The sequence below is a fragment of the Symphodus melops genome (assembly GCF_947650265.1).
Source record: "Symphodus melops genome assembly, chromosome: 8".
NCBI classification, from domain to species: Eukaryota; Metazoa; Chordata; class Actinopteri; order Labriformes; family Labridae; genus Symphodus; species Symphodus melops.
This window is the reverse complement of record NC_136698.1, coordinates 15,194,411-15,216,077: the sequence shown is the minus strand read 5'-3', so window position 1 is coordinate 15,216,077 and position 21,667 is coordinate 15,194,411. Positions and strand designations below refer to the sequence as shown.

The 21,667-nt window shown below is 40.7% G+C and overlaps 1 protein-coding gene across 11 annotated transcripts in view; it reads left to right on the top strand.

Annotated features, from left to right (window-relative positions):
• The first annotated feature begins 6,115 nt into the window (after nucleotides 1-6,115).
• Nucleotides 6,116-21,667, top strand: part of tcf3b (transcription factor 3b) — a 28,650-nt gene continuing 13,098 nt past the window's right edge. For 7 of the 11 annotated variants that reach the window (XM_079350393.1, XM_079350398.1, XM_079350392.1 and 4 more), the window contains exons 1-8: nucleotides 6,273-6,832; nucleotides 9,642-9,738; nucleotides 11,498-11,570; nucleotides 16,635-16,708; nucleotides 17,302-17,374; nucleotides 17,876-17,916; nucleotides 18,163-18,295; nucleotides 19,207-19,253. In XM_079350393.1, coding sequence (XP_079206519.1) covers nucleotides 9,664-9,738; nucleotides 11,498-11,570; nucleotides 16,635-16,708; nucleotides 17,302-17,374; nucleotides 17,876-17,916; nucleotides 18,163-18,295; nucleotides 19,207-19,253 — 516 coding nt within the window. In that variant the 5' untranslated portion in view covers nucleotides 6,273-6,832; nucleotides 9,642-9,663. The other 4 variants (XM_079350394.1, XM_079350396.1, XM_079350401.1 and 1 more) reach the window with 4 other exon arrangements.

Sequence of the window (21,667 nt, the reverse complement as noted above, 5' to 3'; positions counted from 1 at the left end):
ATCATCGTTAAGGCTTCCACATTAAATGAGCCTCTAACAGCCCTCTCCATGCAAACTAAAGGACAGGCTGTAATGTAAAGGAAAAACAGCGACACACACACTAGCCTCATTCTACCAGTACACACCTTTCTCCTGGGATATAAAATGCCCCTGCCTCTGCACACTGTGGGACATGAGTTTCATCCAAACTAGCTGCTGTCCTCAATAAAAGCCACGTGAGCAGTCTCTGCAGTATAGATTTCCAGTTTCTCTGAGGGTATATTTTGTTCAGATCAGGTGTTTAAACTGCTCAATATGACAATAATTAGGCAGCACTCAAGACATGTGTTCTTTCTTATGTTGATAAGGGACATTGACCTTTAACCTGTGCACCCCTGTAGTCCCCCCCCCCAGCACCCACCCGTCCCACATGTCCCTCGGCCATCACCCCCCCCCCCCCCCCCCCCCCACCACCACCACCACCACTCTTGCTCTGTCCAGCTCCCATCAGGAAGGATAGAGGGGGGATTGGACAGGCTTGGAGCTTTGCCTCTGGCCATCTCTTCTCCTCCCTGGAGAACAGAGGACTGAGGTGCCTTTAAACCACTGCGGCAAAAAACCCTACCAAAACCCTGCAGTCATTAATATGCAAAAATGCAAATGAGTAGGTAATTAAGAGCTGGAGCTCTCTGGAGGCTCTTTGATTGCTAATGAATTCTAATCTGCAAAGAAAAGGGGGGAGGGTAGGAGAAAAAGAGATGAAAGAAATAGAGAAAACACTGAAAGAGAGAAGCCTTAATATACATTTTGTGAAATATCTTTAAGTTTTCATAACACTTTTTTTTTTTACCTGTAAGATGTGACCTAAATTAGGCTTAGTAATTTGAAACAATAAGGTGATTATAATAAATATACAACAAGAGAGTATTTGTTAGCGTATAAATGTTTAATTGACAGACTTTTAAAACCTAATATATATTTATATCAAGTTTATAGCTTGATTTTTTTTACTGCACTAATGCACACGGAGCCATGTTTTCCACTGCAGATATATCTATGACATTAGTATCAGTGGATAAAGATCTTTTTGTAACGGACACAGTGTAGCCTTTGTGAACATATAGCTAATTAGAGGTGAAAATGACAGGCAGACAGACACTCCTGACCAGTGGATACCAAAGAAAATAGAAGGTCAGATATCTCAACAGTGTGTTCTTTGCTGCAACAGCAGCTGTGCACTGAACTAAAGGAGATGTCATTTCATCACTTTTGTGAGCCATAACACATCCCCACTACCACTCCAAATCATTCACTATGTCACACACACAAACACAGATACACACACACCAATACACACGCATGCACACACTGCTGTTATTGTTGTTGCAATGCTCCCACGACACCAACAATCTCCGCTTCCCTCCCCCACTTGGGCTCACATCTATCTCTCTTTCACTCCCTCTCTTCCCCCTCCTGTCCTGGGTAGCCCTGACATGCCTGCTTCAATTGATTTAGAGTCAATTCAGCATCTGATCTGATTGTTATCATGTGACTTTTTGCACCCCCCTCCCCCCTAAATGTATGACTAGTGTATTATTATCTTATTATCACATTGGGGGAGGGATTTCTTTTTGCTCAGGTAGGAATTCTTCTCTGTCTCTCTGCTTGCCTAACCTTCCATTCTTCATCTCTCAAACCACCACCGCAGAGTCATATCTGCTCTATACAGTATGCTGGTGGGGGTTCACTTCCCTGGCTTTGTAAACAGGAAACTGATGTTCTATTCTCTGTACCTGAAGCGTGAGTGGCAGAACAGGGGCACTCATACAACTGCAGAATCATGGGACTCCAAGATGGCATAGAGGGGTCCCATACAATCAGTATAGGGAACATGAGGAAGAAAAGTCCTGGTCAAATGAGAGCAGACGGAAGTCAAAGAGGTTGGTTTGTTGGTTTAGGTTTTCCTGCAGTAAATAGATTGTTGATTTGCTTTGTGTTTGTCTCTCCGTATTGGATCTGGAACTGTAGTGTTTGGGAGGATTAATGTCATAGACAATCCCTCAAACTCATTTTCTTTCTCACTGTGGAGCTCTGTGGGAATTACAGTTTCAGGATGAGGGAGGCAGACATTGCATTCTTTCTGCTGGCGATGGTCCCATTTGTGATGAAGTGAAATCTGGGTTCACCGTGTCCCTTTTGAGTTTGGCTGTTTTGAACACTTGGAGATCAGGGAAGATATGCTATCCTCACTTTGTTCCCAAACAGTTGCCCTGCTCCACTTAGGTTTTCACTGAAATGTGGATAGCATAACCTTGTGAGTTATTACCCGGTTTCCATCACTCGTTTCTCTCTCCACACATTTTATTGTTTTTAAACATGTTGGAAGTCAGAGGGAGTTTGAGTTTTTTTCTGCCAGGCGAGCTGTAATAGGGGGAAGAAGCTTGACGGGAGTCAGTTTATCATGAGCACAGAGAGCACAACAGATAGATTCCCCCTGTCTCCTCCCCTTCAGCACAGATAGACTCAGAGCATGGGCATTCAGCCAACACTATCAATCTATCCGCTCCTACCCCCAGCCTCTAACTCTTATTGGAGGACAGCTTCCAAAGGGGCAAGGAAGCATGAATCATGGCCCGGCTATGAGGAGCTGTTATACCTCTAAATACAAGTGTTGTGGCTCAAAATCACTACTTTGCTTCGCCATTAATGACATTCCTGCTCATGTTTATCATGAGCCTGTAAAAAAGTTCCAGCATTTAGGAGGGGCAGAGTCTGTTCGAGGAGAGGGATTGTTGGTCTTGGCCTAGTTTTCTTCTCTGATCAGAAACCTGTGCACCTCTGCCCTTCCCCCACCCAAACCTAAGCCTCTACTATTACAGGCTCTGAGTGGTCTCAGTGTGGAGTGAGGTGAGCAGCTTGCCTCACCATTGAGCACCGTGTGCGTTATGTGTGCTGCCTATAACTGTATGTCTACAGGCTCATGCTTGTGTGAGATATAACCTGGCGATGTGGTTTGGCTTGCATGACATATGCTTCATATGTGCAGAGCAGGATGGCAATGAGGGCTCAATGTGTATATGTGAGAGTGTGCGGAATAGGGACAAAAAAAAATGTGTTGCTGAGGTAACAACATTACTTTCTCACTGGACAATAAAGCCATTTAAGTGACATATGTGATGCATCTCTCTAGTGTAAGATTGCCTCATATTTCTTCTCCACAAAGCATTATTGATTAAAAACCTAAATAGGATTAAGCAACTATTACACATCAATACATGCTGTTATTTCTTAATCTTTTTTATGTAAGTTCAAATGTCTGTACATACTTAGAAATACCATGAATATGCTCAAATATATGACCAATTAGCACCAATGTGCCAAACATATGCTAATTTTCCATGTGCATCTGTTGTTAATTACAGATATGAAGCTTGGAAATAGCTCGAAGGAATCATCGAGGGCATGTGTGACAGCATCCCTCCTTATTCTGCCTTAAACTGCCCATTCTACTGTAAAATTTTCACATTATAGATGACATGTTTGTGCTTTTGTTTAGCCCCTTAATGATGCTTTGAGCTTTTTAGGTTACCATGTTGTACATTAACCATAAATAATGACGTGTAATTTGGGGTTGAAAATTGACCTTTTAAACAATGATGTTAATTCTGAAAGAAAAAGAATAGAAGACTGCTGATTTAAAATGCTGAAATATTTCAGATGGCACACCATAACAGCTGAAAGTGAAATACATCGCTTAACCCCAGGAATACTATAATAAGCCAGCTTTTGATAAAGGCTATACTGGAAAGTACAGCCTCCCTAAATTACTTTAAAAAGTATACATGTGAATACAGTCAAAGAAAAGTAGAGCCTTAAAATGAATGTCTTATTTCTTTTGTTTTATGTCATACATTAAAATTCTGTCTAAAATTGTGTCACCATTGGATGCACTGTGTTCATTAAGGGGAAGACTCACTATATGTTTTTTTTGTTCTTTTTCTTCCGCCCCCTCCCTCTCTTCAGCCTGGCTGCCCTTGTACATGCTCTCCATGTCAGACCCAGCTGTTACTACAAACTACTTGGAGGGCTTACAAGCCTCATTGCTAATACTGACAACAGCACTATTCTTACTCAAGGCCTAACGTCTACTGGAAAAAAATACGGAGAATATGAGACATTTTTTTCTGCCCCCACTCGAAATTCATTTCCCCAAACAGATGTTTCCATCTGTTCAAATCTAATCTTTTGATAAATACATTCCTCAATGAAAGGATTCAAAAAAGGTGTTTGATAAATAACTCAAGATGCCCTCTCTTTGATAGATAATTTCCTGCTGCCAAGGCTGTGTTTGCTTCAATTTTTTTGTTAATGTGTGAGTACCTGTGCATGTGTGACCAAATGTGAATGTGTGCATGGTATGTTTGTGAAGGTATTTATGGCCCATATGTGCGTTTGTTCTAAGCAGTAACCCCATTACATTCCTAAGATGGTCCATGAGACTAATTAATGTTCTGTGCAGAAGCTTTTCCTTTACCCAGGGGAAACCCAATGGATTATTTACCTATATGTCCTATTGACATCAAATCCTCCTTCCTAGTGGTTAACTAAGTGCAAATAGACAGTTTGAGGCACTAGTGCACATAATAATGCTATGCAGAGTCTGCATTTGCTTTGTCTTGATTTAGTTATAGCTTACAACCAAGACATGGCATCCTGCCTAAATAATGAATCAAAAGAAACGTGAGTCACTGTCCTTTGTTGTGGTCAATCGTGATAGCCGTGTTTTTAAGAAATTGGAAAAAAATGTTGTCTGTGTTTTTTCTTTCTTTCTTTCTTTCTTTCTTTCTTCTTTCTTCTTCTTCTTTCTAAAATCGTACAAGTCTGGATTTGTGTCACTCCAAAAAGGTAATTTTGGAGGTTATAGACTGGAAAACAAAGGAGGGTTTTCTAAACTTCCTTTCTCCTCTATGAGGATTGCCCTCGGGATAAAAACAACAGCTGTCTAACACCTACCCACACTTTTCAAAAGAGGGGTTATTGTGTAGTTTTTTGTTGTGTAAGGACGCTGAGTGCATTTTGGATAAAGGTTGGTGTAGCATTAGTTACATCTCTGGGTCATCTAATCTTAGTCTTTTGAAAGCAGTTCCATAATTATGATTTCTAAACTGCTGTTAATCAAAATGTTTATCCATTGATGTTGTCTTACAAGCATTTTCACAATAAAGACACATTTAGTTATCATATCGTATGCCTTCCCTGTTTGAACTGTTTTTTCTGAGACTCCCCCAAACACTTACAAACACACATTGATTCACATATGCACGCAGACACACACAGCCCCCCTCCCCTCACTGAGAACCTACACTTTCTGCTCCCCCTCCTCTCCACTCTGTTCTGGAGCAGTCAGTTGGGCTACTAGGGGTGCTGTTGGTTTTATGTTTATCGGATCATTCACAATGGCTTGTTGAAACGATAGCACAATCAATCAAATATTAAATATATGAGTAAATACGGAAACAAATCATCCTTAATCTGTTTTAATAATCAAGGTTTTTGCCAATTTGTTCCTCAAAAATAAAATGTCAAATATTTGACAAATGTGTGTGTATTGACGTAAACTTTCTTTGTTTTTGCAAAAGGCTATGATAGAAATTGTGCCTATCTGGTTGGATAACAGAACACTTTTTAAACCCCATAAAGTGTTTCTGGTATTTTGTAAACAATGCATTTAACTGATTAATTGAGAAAATAATAGATAATAATAATAATTAACTTAACTGTCATAGAAAATAACCTAATTTCATGATTATATATGGAGTAGGGTGAAAAAAATAACAACCTATTTTTAAAAAGTCAAAAAGCTATGTTAATAGCCTTTTAAAAAATAAAACAACGTATCAGTTAGTAGTAGTTTTATAGTTTTATATGTAGACGATAAGCATTCAAAATAACAGTAACAATACAAATTCATTCTTAGTTGTTGTTATTGTGATGAAAAATAAAACAAATCCATCGATTTTGGAAATTGTTGTATTCGAAAAAAGGGGGAAGCGGACACAGCAACCATAGTAATAACATGATGTCAGCGGGCTTGTTGGAGCCCCCCTCAGCCAGCCTCCCTGAGCACACAGGGAAAGTGAGCGTCAAGACGAAGGCGGGGGATACATTGGATTTACAGCTCTTCGATGGCTGCTGTTGCTGCCAATCAAGCGTACACGCTTTCCAATTGGCTGAGCTATCTCACATTTATCGTGCCATCTCGTCAAGCTGCTGCTGTGTAATCGCAGGTAACTTTCTTAGGATAGCCTTCCGCTGGACGACATAGTGCTCGCACCGCTCCTGCATTTTGAGCATTAAAAAATACATTCCGCGGGACTGTGTTGCGGAAATAGGCATTTCTGTTGTTTTTGGCCATCGAAAAGACGTGGACGCGGTATTTTTTCGCTGTAAAAACACCTCGTCTCTCAAAGGCGTTTGAAATCGGACACCGCTGGCATTGAGGCCCTCACTTTTTGTGCGGAGGGATACGGTGTTGCGTCTGACAATGTGGACGGAGGTGGTGAAGATGTCTACGAGAAGAATGAAATCATCTCAGTTGTAACAACAAAAAAAAGAGGAAGACGCGAGATTAGTTACTATAATAGATTTGTTTGCACACAGACTTGTTACATTGAAGCAAACACGTGGGCGCTGCGTGAAAAACAGGCTTACCAGGACAAAAGGAAAGACATCTACGGTGCTCCAATGCGTTTCATGCACTGAGGTCGAAATTCTCTTGAAGTTTTATGTTTTTCCCCTTGCCAGTCTCCGCTTTTCTTTTTACTGTTGGATATCAGACACTTGGCCAGGAGAGGTAAAAAAAACACCTTCTTTCACTTCATTTTTTTTCGAGGGGAAGTTGCATGATTTCTGTCACATATTTTGACGCCTGCAATTTTCGAAAGTTTTGTCGGGAATGTGTGGTTAAAGAAAAGGGGGGATGTTAAGTTTTTTTTTTGTCTGGTTTGAGGTGGCGAGCCAAAGTGTGTGATGGTCTCCGCATCGACCACGGAGAGGAGGAAATTGCCCCTTTGTTCTGCAAAAAAAAGACTCGACTTACGTCAAATGTTACTTCAGTCTAATAAGCCTCATTTTGTTTTGTTTTTTCACCGTGTGTCTCCTCCATCGCTTAAGCTCACAGGCTGTGTGGAAATATGAAATCTTTACGTCGTGTAACACTGGGGGAGTATTTTAACAAAACTTTATGTTAGGGGCCTACATGTATTTTCCACACAAGCCAGAAACAAACTTTCCATAAAACGCATTTGTTAGCCCTCCTTTATGGAAGTGTCTGGCCACAAGCTAGACTTTATTTTATTGCACATTTGGCAGGAAATTCCTCATGCTCCCACCCCCACCGTCTCCTTCACTGAACTCCCTCATAATGCACGACTTGAACCCGAAATATGTGAACGAAAAGAGAGCTCCCTGTTTGTTGCATGAAGTTTGGAGAATTGCTCTGGCAGAAAATAGGCTACCTACCAGCGTTGCATTTGTTTTTAACACGGATTTGGTTTTTACTCCAGGAACACACAACTGTTGATTTGGATTTTTTGTCAGTGTTGAAGAGGATGTCAACATAGTTGTAGTATAAATGCTGAATGGTTTACTAGTAAGCAGAGGATGTAGCCTACGTAGTAGATGTGATAAAAAAAAAATGTATAGCCTATTTTTAAGTGCCATGTATGTTTGTCGTCGGTAATCTAAAGTGGTCATCTTTTTTACATTTGTGTCAGGTTTCATTTAGACAGCCATTGAATCAACAGATGAATAAGCTTTGCTCTAAAGCCAGGCGGCTCTTTGAGGCAAACATGTTTTAAAGTTAGGTTACTTTAAAAAAACAAATCTTTATTACATCAAAAGCAAGCTCTAAATGTGGACTGTGTTTTTGCTTTAAAAATTTTTTTTTATACTGTCAATAGTTTCCTCAATGATAATAATAACACGTTTGTTAGGCAGCAGGAAAAGGGAACTTATATAAGGCCATTGTTATGGTCCAAACCTGAGGCAGGCAGACACAAGTCGTGTATGCTGTTCAGAGATGAATTTAAAGTGAAGTTTGTTTTTGTAAAGCGTCTTCTTGTGTGCAGACTGGCCTGCCTTCTTCTTCGCCTTGTGTGGGGTGACAAAGACCCCCTAATCTGCTAGCTTCATGTATTGATCCAGCAGGAGCTGTAGATGCCATTTTGTTACATCCAGCTCCTCTTTGTCACTGCTCCTTTAACATGTATTGCTAAAACAAATCTTTTAGTGGTCTGCTTGTCTTAGATTGTTCCATCATATCCAAAAGTTTTGGAAAGCAGTGACAGCCATGTTTCCAGCTTACTAACACTGGGGGGGATATATGCTGTGTGATCACTTCCTTTACTTGTCTCAAGGTTACGTTAATCCTGCTGGCCTTACTTCACTAAACTTGGACTGTGCTGATCGTCCCTCTAGAAGTGATCCCCCCCCCCCCCCATACATGTATACAATGCATTACTGGTTTTTGTCTGTTTTGCTTTCAAGTGGCTCAACATCTACATTTCTCATTTCTCCTCCCTTTAAGTGTAAAGAGTTAAATCTTGTTCTTTTTTTTTTGCATTCCCTTCAAACAAAATCCCTCCCTCTTTTTTTGGTTGTATTTCTATTTTATTCATTTATGCTGGAACACTGTATTACAAATGAGGCTGTAAAAGCACACCACCTGTTGGTGTCCAAGTGCCTCTATCTGTTCCTTCGCTGGCTCGCTCCTCTTACTACGAGTCCTCTGTGAGGCTCAGCATCTGAGAGCAGCCTCAGGCTTGTGTCGGAATGCAAAACACAGGGTAAATCCAGTATTCATGCTCACTGTGTCATTTGACAAGGTTCTTTCTGAGTTGACATATGGTAATTTCGTAATGACGTGTTTGCATACAGTCATTAGCTCTGCCTTTCACCCCTATTTCCCTGGGCTAACAATAGTCCCAATTATGTCTGTAATTGTAAATGTATTGCATTCTCTTTAATGTAGCAATGATCGACATATGGTTGTGTTATTTTACCAGGGTTGCGTAAAATGAGAGACATTTTTTTTTCTTCATTACTTGGTAGTGACTTGATTTAAGGCAGAGTATTCATTATTTCAGGGTCGTGTTTTTTTTCTGTTTGGATTGGAGAGCATTGCCTGGCTTATATTAGCATTTTTAATAGACTCACTTCAAGTGTTAAGTAGCCCAGTGTTGTCTGTTTTTCCCTGATCGGCCTGTGTTTCGGTGTTGTGGTCATTTGAGCTGTACGTTTGTGCCAGACTCTATAGACGGTCATTGATTTGAATATACTTACTGTCAGATGCCATAATTCTAGCCACACAGCTGAATAATTATTTAGATCAATACATCTCAAACACTAAATTAATGCATATATGAAAAAAAAACCACAAAAAAAACCTGTGTTTATTATTGCTGACCTTGCCCTTAATTGGTATCTTAACGAAGACGATCAACTTGCCAATACAAATCATCTCAAGGGTTGCGTTACCTCAAAGCCAGAGTAGTTAAAAACAGTCATTACCCTCATCCTCTGTTTTTTTAAGAGCTATATGTAACTTCTCTGTGTGCTTGCTAGTGCCATTAAAACCCTGTATCTGCAAATTTCTCTCATAGGGTTTATTAGAGACTGAAGGGTATGAGCGAACAGCAGCAAAGAATGGCTGCAGTGGGAACTGACAAGGAACTCAACGACCTCCTGGATTTCAGCGCGGTAAGAGAGTGGGAGTGCAGTCTGGGTGGTTCGGGGGGGCAGCGGGAGGAAGAGCTAAAGAGAGAGCGATACAGGTGTGGGTATGGTCAAACGAGAGCTGGAGGTCTGAATGCTGAATGAGAGAAGGGGGGGGGGGGGTGCGAGCGAAAAAACTCAGTGGGAAGTTTAATGTCTCAAAAAAAAAAATGGTCACAGGAATATTTAAAACAAATGTAACAATAGGTTGTGTCCGCTCCAAATGTTTCCGTCCTTCGTTCTTGGCATGCAGCGATAATGCTGATTACATCAAAGTGAAATACCTCAGGGTGACGGGTGTAAAATGGATCATGGTTTAGAACATAGCTTATTCAATTATGTAGGCGTTTCAGAAATCCAAAATGAGACAGCGGATCATCACTAGTGAACTGGCATCCGCTGAAAAATAGAAATACTGATGAATAACAAGAAGTCATTTCCTCCTGTTTGTCTTGTTAACACAATCTAATAATAATGTTATATAAGAACTGAGATGAGAAGTTAGGATTCACTTCTGGTTTTCTTTTGTCATATTTTACATTATTTGTCTTTAGGAAGACATTTTCACTGAGGTGTTTTTTTATCCTTCCAACATTATCTCCAAAGTGGACATACTTCTGTTTCTGTTTTACCTGCTTTTCTTCTTTCTTCTTCTTTTTGGTTGCAAAGCTTTTGTTAAGCTTTACACTCACATAAACATCTCAGAGGTCCAACAGAGCCGTGTTAGTTATTTTTCTTCTCTAAAACAAAATAACCTTTGTTTTTTTTTAAATAGCTGCTAGGGTTCCATCATAGTGACTTGTTTTTCAGTTTGCAGCTCTGTTAATATAGGTCTAGTCTGCCACACCATGGGTATTTAAAGGAAGCCGTTCCCCCTGAAAGAAAAACACTGCTTGTTGTGAGGGGGGGGGGGGTTAGTGGGAGGTTCTCATTAGACAGTTGGGTTGTGTTAGAAAAGCTCAGATTGATCAGCTGCCAGTTTCTATCAGCAGATGTTCTGTCTAAATATGACATTGATAATTGGGTGCGAAACTGTCATACAATGTCGAAATATATGTCCTCCTTTGTTTCATTGCCAGCTAGAAAGGCGTGTGCCTGTCGGTAGTTCTGTTGAATAAAGCAAGGATTAGATTGTTTAAGATATCTGCAACTAAATCTAATGGAGACAAAAATGAGGCAGTCCAACAGATTTAGACAAAGACATGCCCAGAAAAAAGAACGAAAAAAGGAGACAGAGATCATATGCACGAGGGACAGATTGATTATGAGAAATGAACTGGACTCAAAACTGCAACCAAACAGCTATTTAGATGACCGTGTTAATTTCCCTCAGTGGCTCGCTGATATCATGGCCTTAAAAGCATTTTTTTTAAACAAAAAATCCAATCCAAACAAATAACAAAAAAAAACAACATTTTTACGTATAATTTTTGTCTAAGTTTTTGGGAGGTGGGGACCAAAATATTCCTCAACTTTAATTGTATAGATGTCAGCCTTTACTTGAGTTTTGAAAAATAAAAAACCTTGAGGGGTTTTTTCACTAAATGTTTTTTCTAGTGTGGTTTGAGACGGCACAGGAGGTGGAATCATGTTCGGAAGTAGGTTGTGGGTGACTTTAGACTGTTTCAACACTGAAATGATGGTCTGCACTACATGTGTCTGCTTAATTAGAGGAAGTAGGATGTGTGAAGTGTGCGGTCCTTTTCTTTGTTAGTTACCATATCTTTACTCTTTTGTCTTGTAGATGTTCGCGCCTCCAGTTGCCAACGGGAAGAACAGGACAATGACACTCGCCAGCAGCCAGTTTGGTGGATCAGGTAGGCTTTTTGGAATTGTACCAGGTGATGAACAGTTTTTTGGGAAGAAATTCCAACTAAGTGACAAACATCATGCTCCTTTATGCTGTTCTTCCTTTGTTTCTATCTTTGAGAAATGATTTTGTCTTCACTGGTCAGTTTGTTTTTCTCCTTCATTTCCTATTTCTTCGTTACCTAACTATTGTAAAGTGGATGTAGTTAACCCCCTCCATCACCTGAGTCCTTTGAGTGGGCTCCTCTCTCTTCCTGAATGTTATTAGTCTGTAGTGTTACTTTCATTCCTCTGTCACCCTGCCAACCTGGCGTGTGAAATCGAGTCACACTCCCGAGTGTTCCCCAGAGTGAGAACTTGGCCACTGAGGAACAAAGGCAAAAAAAGGGGCTTATGGACTTGAAACGACTCCCCCACCCTGAAGTGTAAAACACTCCTCCCCCAACACCGCGCTGGGCTCTTACCCCCACTGATCTGCAGGAAATGGCTTGAGTCCGAGACAATGTCCCTCACCCCCAGCTCGCAGCCTCTTAAACTGGCCCAGCATGCACCGAGTGGCCAGAGTGGAAGAGAGAGCTTGTTGAATAGAGGGATCAGCCCTTGGAAGACAGGATTCTGTTTGTTTCTATTACAGCAGGCAATTACTAAGCAGTGAGGAGTTAATTCCTTCCCCCCTCCTCATGTCCTAAAGTGTGACCCTCTGTCAATGACACTAATTTTTATGTGATAATTCAGGCCCTCCCATTTAAGTTTGGGAGGTCTGCAGGTACCCACTAACAGCACATGGGAGTCAAAAAGTTAGCATTTGTGAGTTTGAGCCTGGGAGGTTAAGGTACTGTGTCATCGCACATTAGCAGGGACTCCACTCAGTTTATAGTAAAACATACACACAGACTGTTTATATGAGCGGAAAAATAGCTAGAATATTAGCTATTTATGGTCATGCCTTAATTTGTCAGGACCTCCCTTTGACAAGAGATTGCTTAGTTTTCAAAATTGGATGTTTTCAAGGCCAGGAAACAGATTTTTAATGTTGAACGTCGAGGAGCACTGTCCATCTATGACGTTGGTTGCTTGTATATTCAGGGATCCAGCAGCGCGGGAACGGCAGTGAGCAGCCTATTGGCCCACCAGACCACCTCTATTCATCAACACAAAAGTGCTCAGAGGGGTGCTAATTGCATTAGGCGTCCTTCTCCCTTCCTCAGTGGCCACTGTGTGTGTGTGTGTGCGAGGAAGTGTGGGGAAGGGTGTGTCGGGTATAGTAGAGGGGAGAGGAAAGAGGAGAGGATTGGCAAGAAGTGAGGGATGTTTGAGAAGTAGGGGAGGCAGAGTGTGACGGTCTGTGGTGGGAGCTGGCCAAGCCTACAAGCCTTTAGGCAGGCGTCCCCTCTGTCACCTCTGCAGCTGCTGGCAACGTCTCCAACCCCCGTCACACATAAACACACAAACACAGAAGACCCGACAGGAATCGCTACCCTAAGATCACAACAAACAACTCTGTGAATTTACACATGTGGTTTCACCTGGTAGATTTCTTACAGAACGATGCGTTTGGCTTTTGCACTATGAGCTGTGTTTTTGCTCCCACTTGCAGTGTAGTGTCACGTTTTTCTCAAAAGTTGCATCGGTGGGCTGTAGTTTGAAAAGCTTCAACCCTCGCAAGAGAAGAAATCTCAAAGGATAGTGGCTTCCTTCTTCAAATAAATTAGATGTTCAGAGACTGCATCCCTGAGAAGGCTTTGTGGTTCAGAAAATAAATATTTTTCTGGCTCCTGGTTGTGAGTCAGTATTTGTTTTGCTTTGTGACTTTTCATTTGAAAAACGTTCATAGTAAAATCTGGATTGATGATGTATGTCAGAAGAAAAACCTGTGGTTTTAATGATAAAGCAAACGTAACGTGTGTTAAGTTAATAATTCAATAAGTGATCAACCTTTTTTACCTGCAGGGGACACTCTGCATGCACAGTGGTTAAATTTTACCTGAAAAGTATGATCGATTTTAGTCACAGATTGGATCTTTAAAACATTTCTACAAATACAATAATTATAAAAGGAGTTGGGTAAACTTGAAATTCTTTTTTTTTTTTAAAGGGAATTATTTTAAATTTCATACTTCCAAAGTTTATTACAGGAATTCCATCATTTTACTCGGTATTCGTAACCCCCCATCCGTTTCATCAACTTCACTAAAAGTCTAATCATTAAATTACAACAAAAAAAAAAGTGCTATGATGTACAGAATCTCATTTTTTTCCGATACAAGCTTTGACACATTTAAACACTTATCAGAAACACACTGTTCATTTAGCGGTGTATTGGACTGAACCCCAGTGCTCAACTTCAGACTTTAACGTTATAAACGTCAAATCTCTGTCATGTGAAGCCACCAGCTGATGGCTGCGTGATTAACGCAGCCACAGCGAGAAGCAATGTTATAGCAGCATTTCAAACAAAGCCACCATGCAGTCAACAATTTATGACTCATTGTGTGAAATCTGCAAAAACACGTTCCAAAAAAATCTTTTGAAAAGAGTGAATTTTACTCTCTAGTTGTACAGCGGATCAATCTGCAGTTCACATGCAGCCTGAACTGTACAGCTGTGATCTATTTTAACCACGGACTGGTCAGACATATTTGATTGTAGATTAGTAGTGTAAAGGAGAGAAGTGGTGCTTTTGGTTTAAATCATATGATACAAGCATGGCTATAAGATGGGCTTCAGGTCATCCTGAGTTGAGTGTTGTGCATGCACACATCACAATAGTGATTTGTTTGGTTCAGTCCCCAAAACATTCCATGAATAATGATAATAATAAAAATCTGATATTAAATGGAAAGGGTCGCATGTGATCTCCATGGTGGATCATCTTACAGATAGGTGTTTTAGGACTTAATCTTTTGGGGTTTCTGGCAGTCATTGTATGTTCATGTTATAGAGAGGAACACCAGAGACAGACCTCTCCGCTCTCCTAGGCTGGCTGAGCGTCAGTGTCACCTCAGCAGCTCTCCACCTTGTTTTAATTGCCTCCGAGTTAATTACTCCAGGAAGTGTGAAACAATGTTGTCAGACTTCTCCTGCACAGCCGTGCTTTCACTCTATCCTCTGCACCCCCGCTGGCCAAATGGAGGCTGAACAGGCGAAAGAGTTGTGTTGAAACGGTTGTTAAAATTATGAAGTTACTCTGTAGGCCTACTCAGCACAGCATTTCTTTTCTGACTGTGTTTCTGCGAGGAAATCGTAATCAAGTTCTGACGTGGTGACATTTTTGTGCATCCATATTGTTAACACAATAGCATAATATTCTTGTTCCAGCCTGTGAATTCTCTTGTTTCGTTGCTGATCTCGTCCTGCTTCTGTTATTACCTTTTGAGGACGTTACAAATAGGGGAACACTTTGTCCCCCATTAGGCCTCAGCTACATTCAGATTTGAGGTGAAACGTTTAATATTGCCCATTTAAAACAGCGGTCTGAATAGGGCTAGAGGTAATGTGTTTAGAAATCGTGTACCTGTTTTAAGATTGTAGTATATGTATGCATAACAAAATAAAAGCTAGTGTTTCATCTATAATGTGACTGAAGCTAGTGTCTTAAAGTGGAAAGAAATAACAAGTGAGTAATACAAGAGTACTCACTTCCAGTCTGTTTGTTTTGTTTTCTGATTTTTTTTAATTTCTTTTTTTCTTTTTTTTTATCTGGCTAATTTCTTGCCACCTTTTTCTGGCATGAAGGTTTGTCTGAAACATCTTTATACAAGGTCTGTCATCTTTATTTAGCAGCGAGCCCTTCACCAATGTCCTGTGCCATTGGACATGCTTGACGGTGGTGCAGAGCTTTATTCGTGCTGTGGCCTTTCAGCAGGGCCGATCTGACAGTGAGCGAGGCTGATCTTTTGAGGTCCCCTCTCCTCCCTGCTCATCTGATTCTACATGCCACTGGCATCGGCTCCATAGATCACTGCTGTCGCAGCGTATGTAGGTGCTTGCACCGCTCTGTTAGACTCATCACTCATTCTCACTCGTCAGCCAGGCAGCTGATCTCGCCCAGACCCCTCTCACTCTGCCATCCCTCTTGTTTCTCTCTCTCTCTCTCTCTCTCTCTCTCTCTCTCTCTCTCTCTCTCTCTCTCTCTCTCTCTCTCTCTCTCTCTCTCTCTCTCTCTCTCTCTCTCTCTCTCTCTCTCTCTCTCTCTCTCTCTCTCTCTCTCTCTCTCTCTCTCTCTCTCTCTCTCTCTCTCTCTCTCTCTCTCTCTCTCTCTCTCTCTCGTCTCCTTGCTTTCTCCTTCCACTCGCTCCCTCTCTTTTGCTTTCTCACACACATTTTTTTAATTAGGCAAAAATCAAAGACTGAATATGAATATTCATAAGGCAACCACATTAATATGCACAATTATGCAAATCAGCATGCAATTAAGGCTTGTGTCTCCAGAGAGCCTGGATTGCATTAGTGCATAAGACAGGGAGAAGGGGATGATGGGGGTATTTTGGAGTTTTCTGCTTCAGCAGTCTTTTGGCTGTGTTTTTCCTTTGTGCAACACATCGACTCTTTCTTTACCTAAAACATTATGCTTCATGTTTTTGCTTTAAATATTTAGTTTGGTGTTATTTTAGGTGTTTTTACGTCAAACTGACTGAGTAGTCATGTGTGGTTTAGATGCATTAGATTCGGGATGTGGATTGTACATTTTCTGCTGTTCAGTGTCTACAATCAACACTAATGGGATCACTGACATGTATTCACTATTTTTATTTTTTAGAAGTGGTGCATCGTTGCATCTTGAATTTGGCAGCAGCGCCTTTGATCAGTAGTGATACTTACTCCTGCAAACCCATTGTGGCCACTTTGAGACATTTAACGTTAAGAGGAGGAGGTAGTGACTGGTTCCCTTGATACCTGTCCAAATTTAGATCACCTGTACATTTCTGCAGAAACATATAGGATAATAATGATGTGCTTGAATTGGATGGTTGAAATAATCCTTTGTCGTCATAGATTATTTTTAAATTGTGATTTGTCTCTAACTTGCATGCTCTTTACATACCCTTCATTAATGAGTTCTCTGTCCACAGCAGTAGATGAGCGCAGCGGCTCAGGGTCTTGGGGATCAGCAGAACAGAACAGCCCATCATTCAGCCAAGGACGGGTAAGATTTGAATACACACTCGCACTCTTAAATTGCATATTATTTAAAGTTTTGAGACATTAGCCCTAACACCAGATGCTAGGATATTGTCACACCCTTTCACCCTACCAATGCAACAGCATCGCGCTATTTCATGCTGTGTGCCATGTTTGATTTTGAAGTGGTAATTTCACTGCCTACCCAATAACCTTGGCTCAGGATCCAGAATTGGCAAGCTTCTTGTATCCCAGAACCTCTGTAGAAGCCCACCGGTAATGTCAGCTTCACATCCGCTGTAAATGTCTTGGCACAACTCAGTGTAAATACAAGAAACGGAGGGTGAAAAAGAGGCAGCAGGCTTTGATTACCACAAGTTGATAATTAAGAAAGTCGGTTTGAATCCTCTAAACTAATGCAGATTTGTTTGGCATGGATCCTGTTGGAGAGAAAAGCAGGGGGGGGGCATATAGGTGAGCCAGCAAGATAGGGTAGTGGTTATCATTTAGGTCTCTGGGTGTGTTAGAGTTTGTATGTCTATATTTTGAGCTTTCAATTCAAAGACTTTCTTTACCTAAAGTTTCTCATATTTTACTTAATACCTTTTGTTTCTTTAGGGCTACCCTGAGGGATCCCACTTCAGTGAGCATGAAAGCCTGTCCTCTCCATTCATCAGTTCAGGGATCCCAGGTTTGTTTGTTGTTTTTTTTTACTTTCTTGTTACTGTTTTTAATGAATGACACTGTGCGGACATGTTAAAAATGTAAGAATAACCATATGAATGTGTATGTAAGTGCCAGAGGATCTGTCACAGTCCAGTATGAACACAGCCATGTTGAATCTGCCTCTTTCAACTTTCGTGCATACTTTCTGACCAATTGTTTTCTCAGTGGTAGAATGTGTATGTGTCCACACACACGTATGTGCATGTGTGTGCGCCTGTGTTCATCCGTTGAATGATGGGGATGTGTGGGCACTGAAGCAGAAACCTTCCCTTGGGTTTCGTCTGGCAGGCGGCTTTATGCAGCTGAGCGTACAGAAAAAAAGGGGAGGGCATCTCTGGACTTTTTGTACTTGGGAAAACCTACTATTCATTTGTTTTGTTTTTTTCATTGCCATGTACATCTGATTTTGATTTTACTAGCGTTTACGTTTTTTATTGGAACTTCACTTTTTTTGTTCTTCTTTCAGGTAAAACTGAGAGGCCACCATACCAGCCCTTTGGAAGCCAGGTATGTTTCCATTAAGTGTATAACCTTTTGATCAGGTTACACGTATATGCTGTATATTTGTGTTTTTACAGAGCTGATTTTTACTAGTGTGTCTATATAGAGGAAACCATGCTTTCTCACTTCTCTTTTCACGTTAAATACTTTGAATCATCTGTCTTCATTTCCTAGAAGCTCTTGGTATCTTGCTCTCCCACGCTACTTCAGGGATTATAAGTAAAACCCTTTTTCTTTATCGTCTTCTTCTAGCCTGGGTTTCTTCCTACTGACATAGCAATGCCCAGCCCTGATGCCATGTCTCCTTCAGGCCTAAAATCTGGCTCCCAGTTTTATCCATCATATCCAAACAACCCCAGAAGAAGGCCACCTGATGGAAGTATAGGTAAGAGAACGGGGCCAGTCATGGTGGACTAACTAGGGCTGCCACGTATTATTATTTGGATACACTGTTAGTTCATTCTTTGGACTATGGTCCAGATGATAAACTATTGAATTTCAAAAAAAATTTCAAGGCCAAAGTGTATTTCTTCAGGTTTTTTCATTTGACAGTTTAAATCTTGAGACTCTGTAATCTAAACACATTACATTTTTTAGTTAAATAAATACAGAATACAAACATTTGAGACCCAGTAAAGAGTCATTCTTAAGTATTTAGCTAAGGAGATGGGGTGACGAATTATTTAAGGATTATCAAAACAACTGATTTGTCAATTAACTCATTGAAAAATGTTTTTGTTTCAGTCCTATTAAATCAATGACCTCATAGGATCAGAGATGTGAAATCAGAAAACATGGCTGTAAGCAGCTTCTAATTTTTGTCAATTTTTTTTACAAGATTATCTTTGACCATAAGCTATTGTTTCATTTTGTGTTTTTTTTTTTTCTCAACTTACTGAATATTGAAATTACATAGATGCATATGTTCATGTTTGGAGGATTTGATTTTGGGCCTTTAAGCCTTTATTTAGAGTAGTGCAGTGGATAAAGTGGGAAACCAATGAGAGAGCGAGGACTGACGGAGTTGAACCCAGACAGCCTGCTTGAAGCTCTTTAGCCTCTGTACACTAAAAACTAAGTCCGCCGCTGCCCCAAAAGATGCGTACATTTTAGGCTAGTTATGGCTATGACCATACCTCTACACTAATATGCACATACATGTATTCAGTGTTGTCTGTTTTGTTTCCACCAGAGCACATGACGGAACAGCACCTGAACTGATATAACATTGGCATATGTGTCCTTATTTGTGTTTTCGTCTCACACCATTTTCTCTCTCTGTCTCCCTGAATGTAGAAACCCAGCCAAAGAAGATTCGGAAACCCCCTGGCCTGCCATCCTCGGTGAGAGCTTATTTCTGCTCGCCTTCACAGCTCACAGCCAGTCCTCTCTCTATCATTCTCTTGCTCCCAAACATTTGCCACACATAGAAACACACAGCATGTTGACGCTGCTATCCCCACTCTGCTTGAGCAATTCTGTGACAGACGGGGGTAAAGACCCTCTGCTCAGTCAGACTCTGTGAGATGACAGTCAACTCAGGCCTCAGTAAACATCATTGTTGTGGTTGTTTCTACACTACACTCAAGTGGTTTCAATTGGTGTTTAGGGTCTGGTTGTCATGTAGACAAGCAATTTGACAGGATTTAGAGGTTCTTTGTCAGGTCAATAACTTGCCTTTTTCTGTGGCCCAATATGTGACCTGCTTTTCTAAGATGTTGATGGTGTTGGATAATAATGGTTTATATATGTTTCTGGCAGTCGATACATATATATACATATATATATGTGTGTGTATATATATATATATATATATATATATATATATATATATATATATAGGTAGGTCGATGTGTCTCTTGCTTGATTTCTAAAGAGCTATTTTCCTTTTTTTATAAGCAAAAGACAATGTAGAAATAAATAATTTAAGTTGTTTGGCAAGATAGTTCACATAGTAAAAAATCCTTCTCGGAGTCTAGGTTCATAATTGTCAGGCCATTTGTTTTCCTTGAAAATGTTAAGGTTTAGGTTGGATGTTAAAATGTTGAATCCAGCATCAAATGTGCTCCACAAAGTGAAATCAAACCCCAATCCAAGGCCCAAGCAGTATGAAGTGTCATATAGAGCTTTGATTTACTGTACCAAGTGTCACATTTTGTCAGTGGGCCCAGAATTCCCAGCAGCTGATGTGTGCGTGGATGACGGCAACCACACATAGCTGGAAACACAAGTCATGGTTACATTCTTGATATATACAGGATCTCAGTGTTGGTTTAAAAGAGCTAGACAATCTCTTACTTAATTTGCTTAGTTGGAACATTTCGTTCTTATTACCATACAGCTTTAATTCCTGCAAATCATAAATGAATCGGAGCCCATTTGCACAATTTCACAACTGCTTTGTCTTGTAGTGTAGCATTTTCTACACAACACTATTTTAATTTCCTCATCACTCTGAACCATCAAATGCATGGCTTTGTAAGAGAGCACACACGATATTTCAAGTTGGAGGAACCCGAGTGGGTCGTTGAGTGGGCGTCACTGTTTCTATTAGAGCCCAATCGTGCTGCCAGAGCTGCCACTGGATCATTTCTATGAAATACTGCCAGTACACAAACATTTTCTGTAACCAAGTCCTCACGCTACTGTAGTTCTCAGGTGACAAGAGTGACCTCAAACATTAACTGGATATGGTATCTCTGCGTCTGCTCACTTCTGGCATCTGTGTTTCACAACTGCACCTTGAAGCTATAGAGGGAGAGATTATGAGGTTTAAAGTTTTTTTTTTTTTTCCACCAGTTTGTGTAAATATTGGTTGTGCTTGGGAATTTTAGATTGTAAAGTGAAGGCCTCTTATCCTGCACTTAGCCTTGTCTCTGCCCCATGTTTTTATCATCAAGTAAGTATTGAAAAACTTTGACACAGAGGGGTTAAACGAAAACTAAGTATGCTGATATTTCTTTAAAGCATGGATGAAGTAAATTCAAGCCTTGGAAGTGTAATCTGGCAGGAAAGGAAGTCTTGATCTTTCGTAGTTTGAGTTAAAGTTGCAGCGACTGTAACTGCTGCATTGATTAGGTGTGTTGTTATCAGATTCCCAAACTGTCAGAAAAGAGACTGAACTGTGAACCTTCTACTTGGTTCGATTTTTGACCCCTTGTGTTTTGCAGGAATGAAGAAATTTCTGGGTTTTTTTTATAAGTGTCCGTGCTGTCCTTCATCTCATGATGATACAGTACGGTTTGGTTTGATCAAGCCCGATCCCGTTTGTGTTTCCACAGCCACCCGTGCCCTATTTGATAGGCGGCGTGTAAGCCGGATGACGATAGCCGCTACGTAATAGCATCACATGATAGCAGCTAACAGCTAACCGCTAACTAATAAACTCAACAAAGTAGAAAAACGCGGCACAAACAAAACCAACGCTGGAAGACATCCAGCAGTTCATCTCCTCTGTCACTGACATGTGACTCTTTATTACAAAAACTCAATCAAGCTTTGTCTCAGCGAAGGCTGTGTGCCACAATGAGACATAAACAGTCAGCTGGGTATTACAGTCAATAGTTTAAACGGGGCGGAGTTTTGTTTGACACGCGGGAAGTGACGATTCTTTGTGACCAATCAGTGGACTGCAGTGTTTAGCTCCACCTTTTCTTGGCACCCCAACGGAAGGGTCCCAAAAAGTAGGACGATACAGATTGATTATTTGGGAATATTTCCCGGATTAGTGTATGGAAACACCGCAAAATGTGCATCG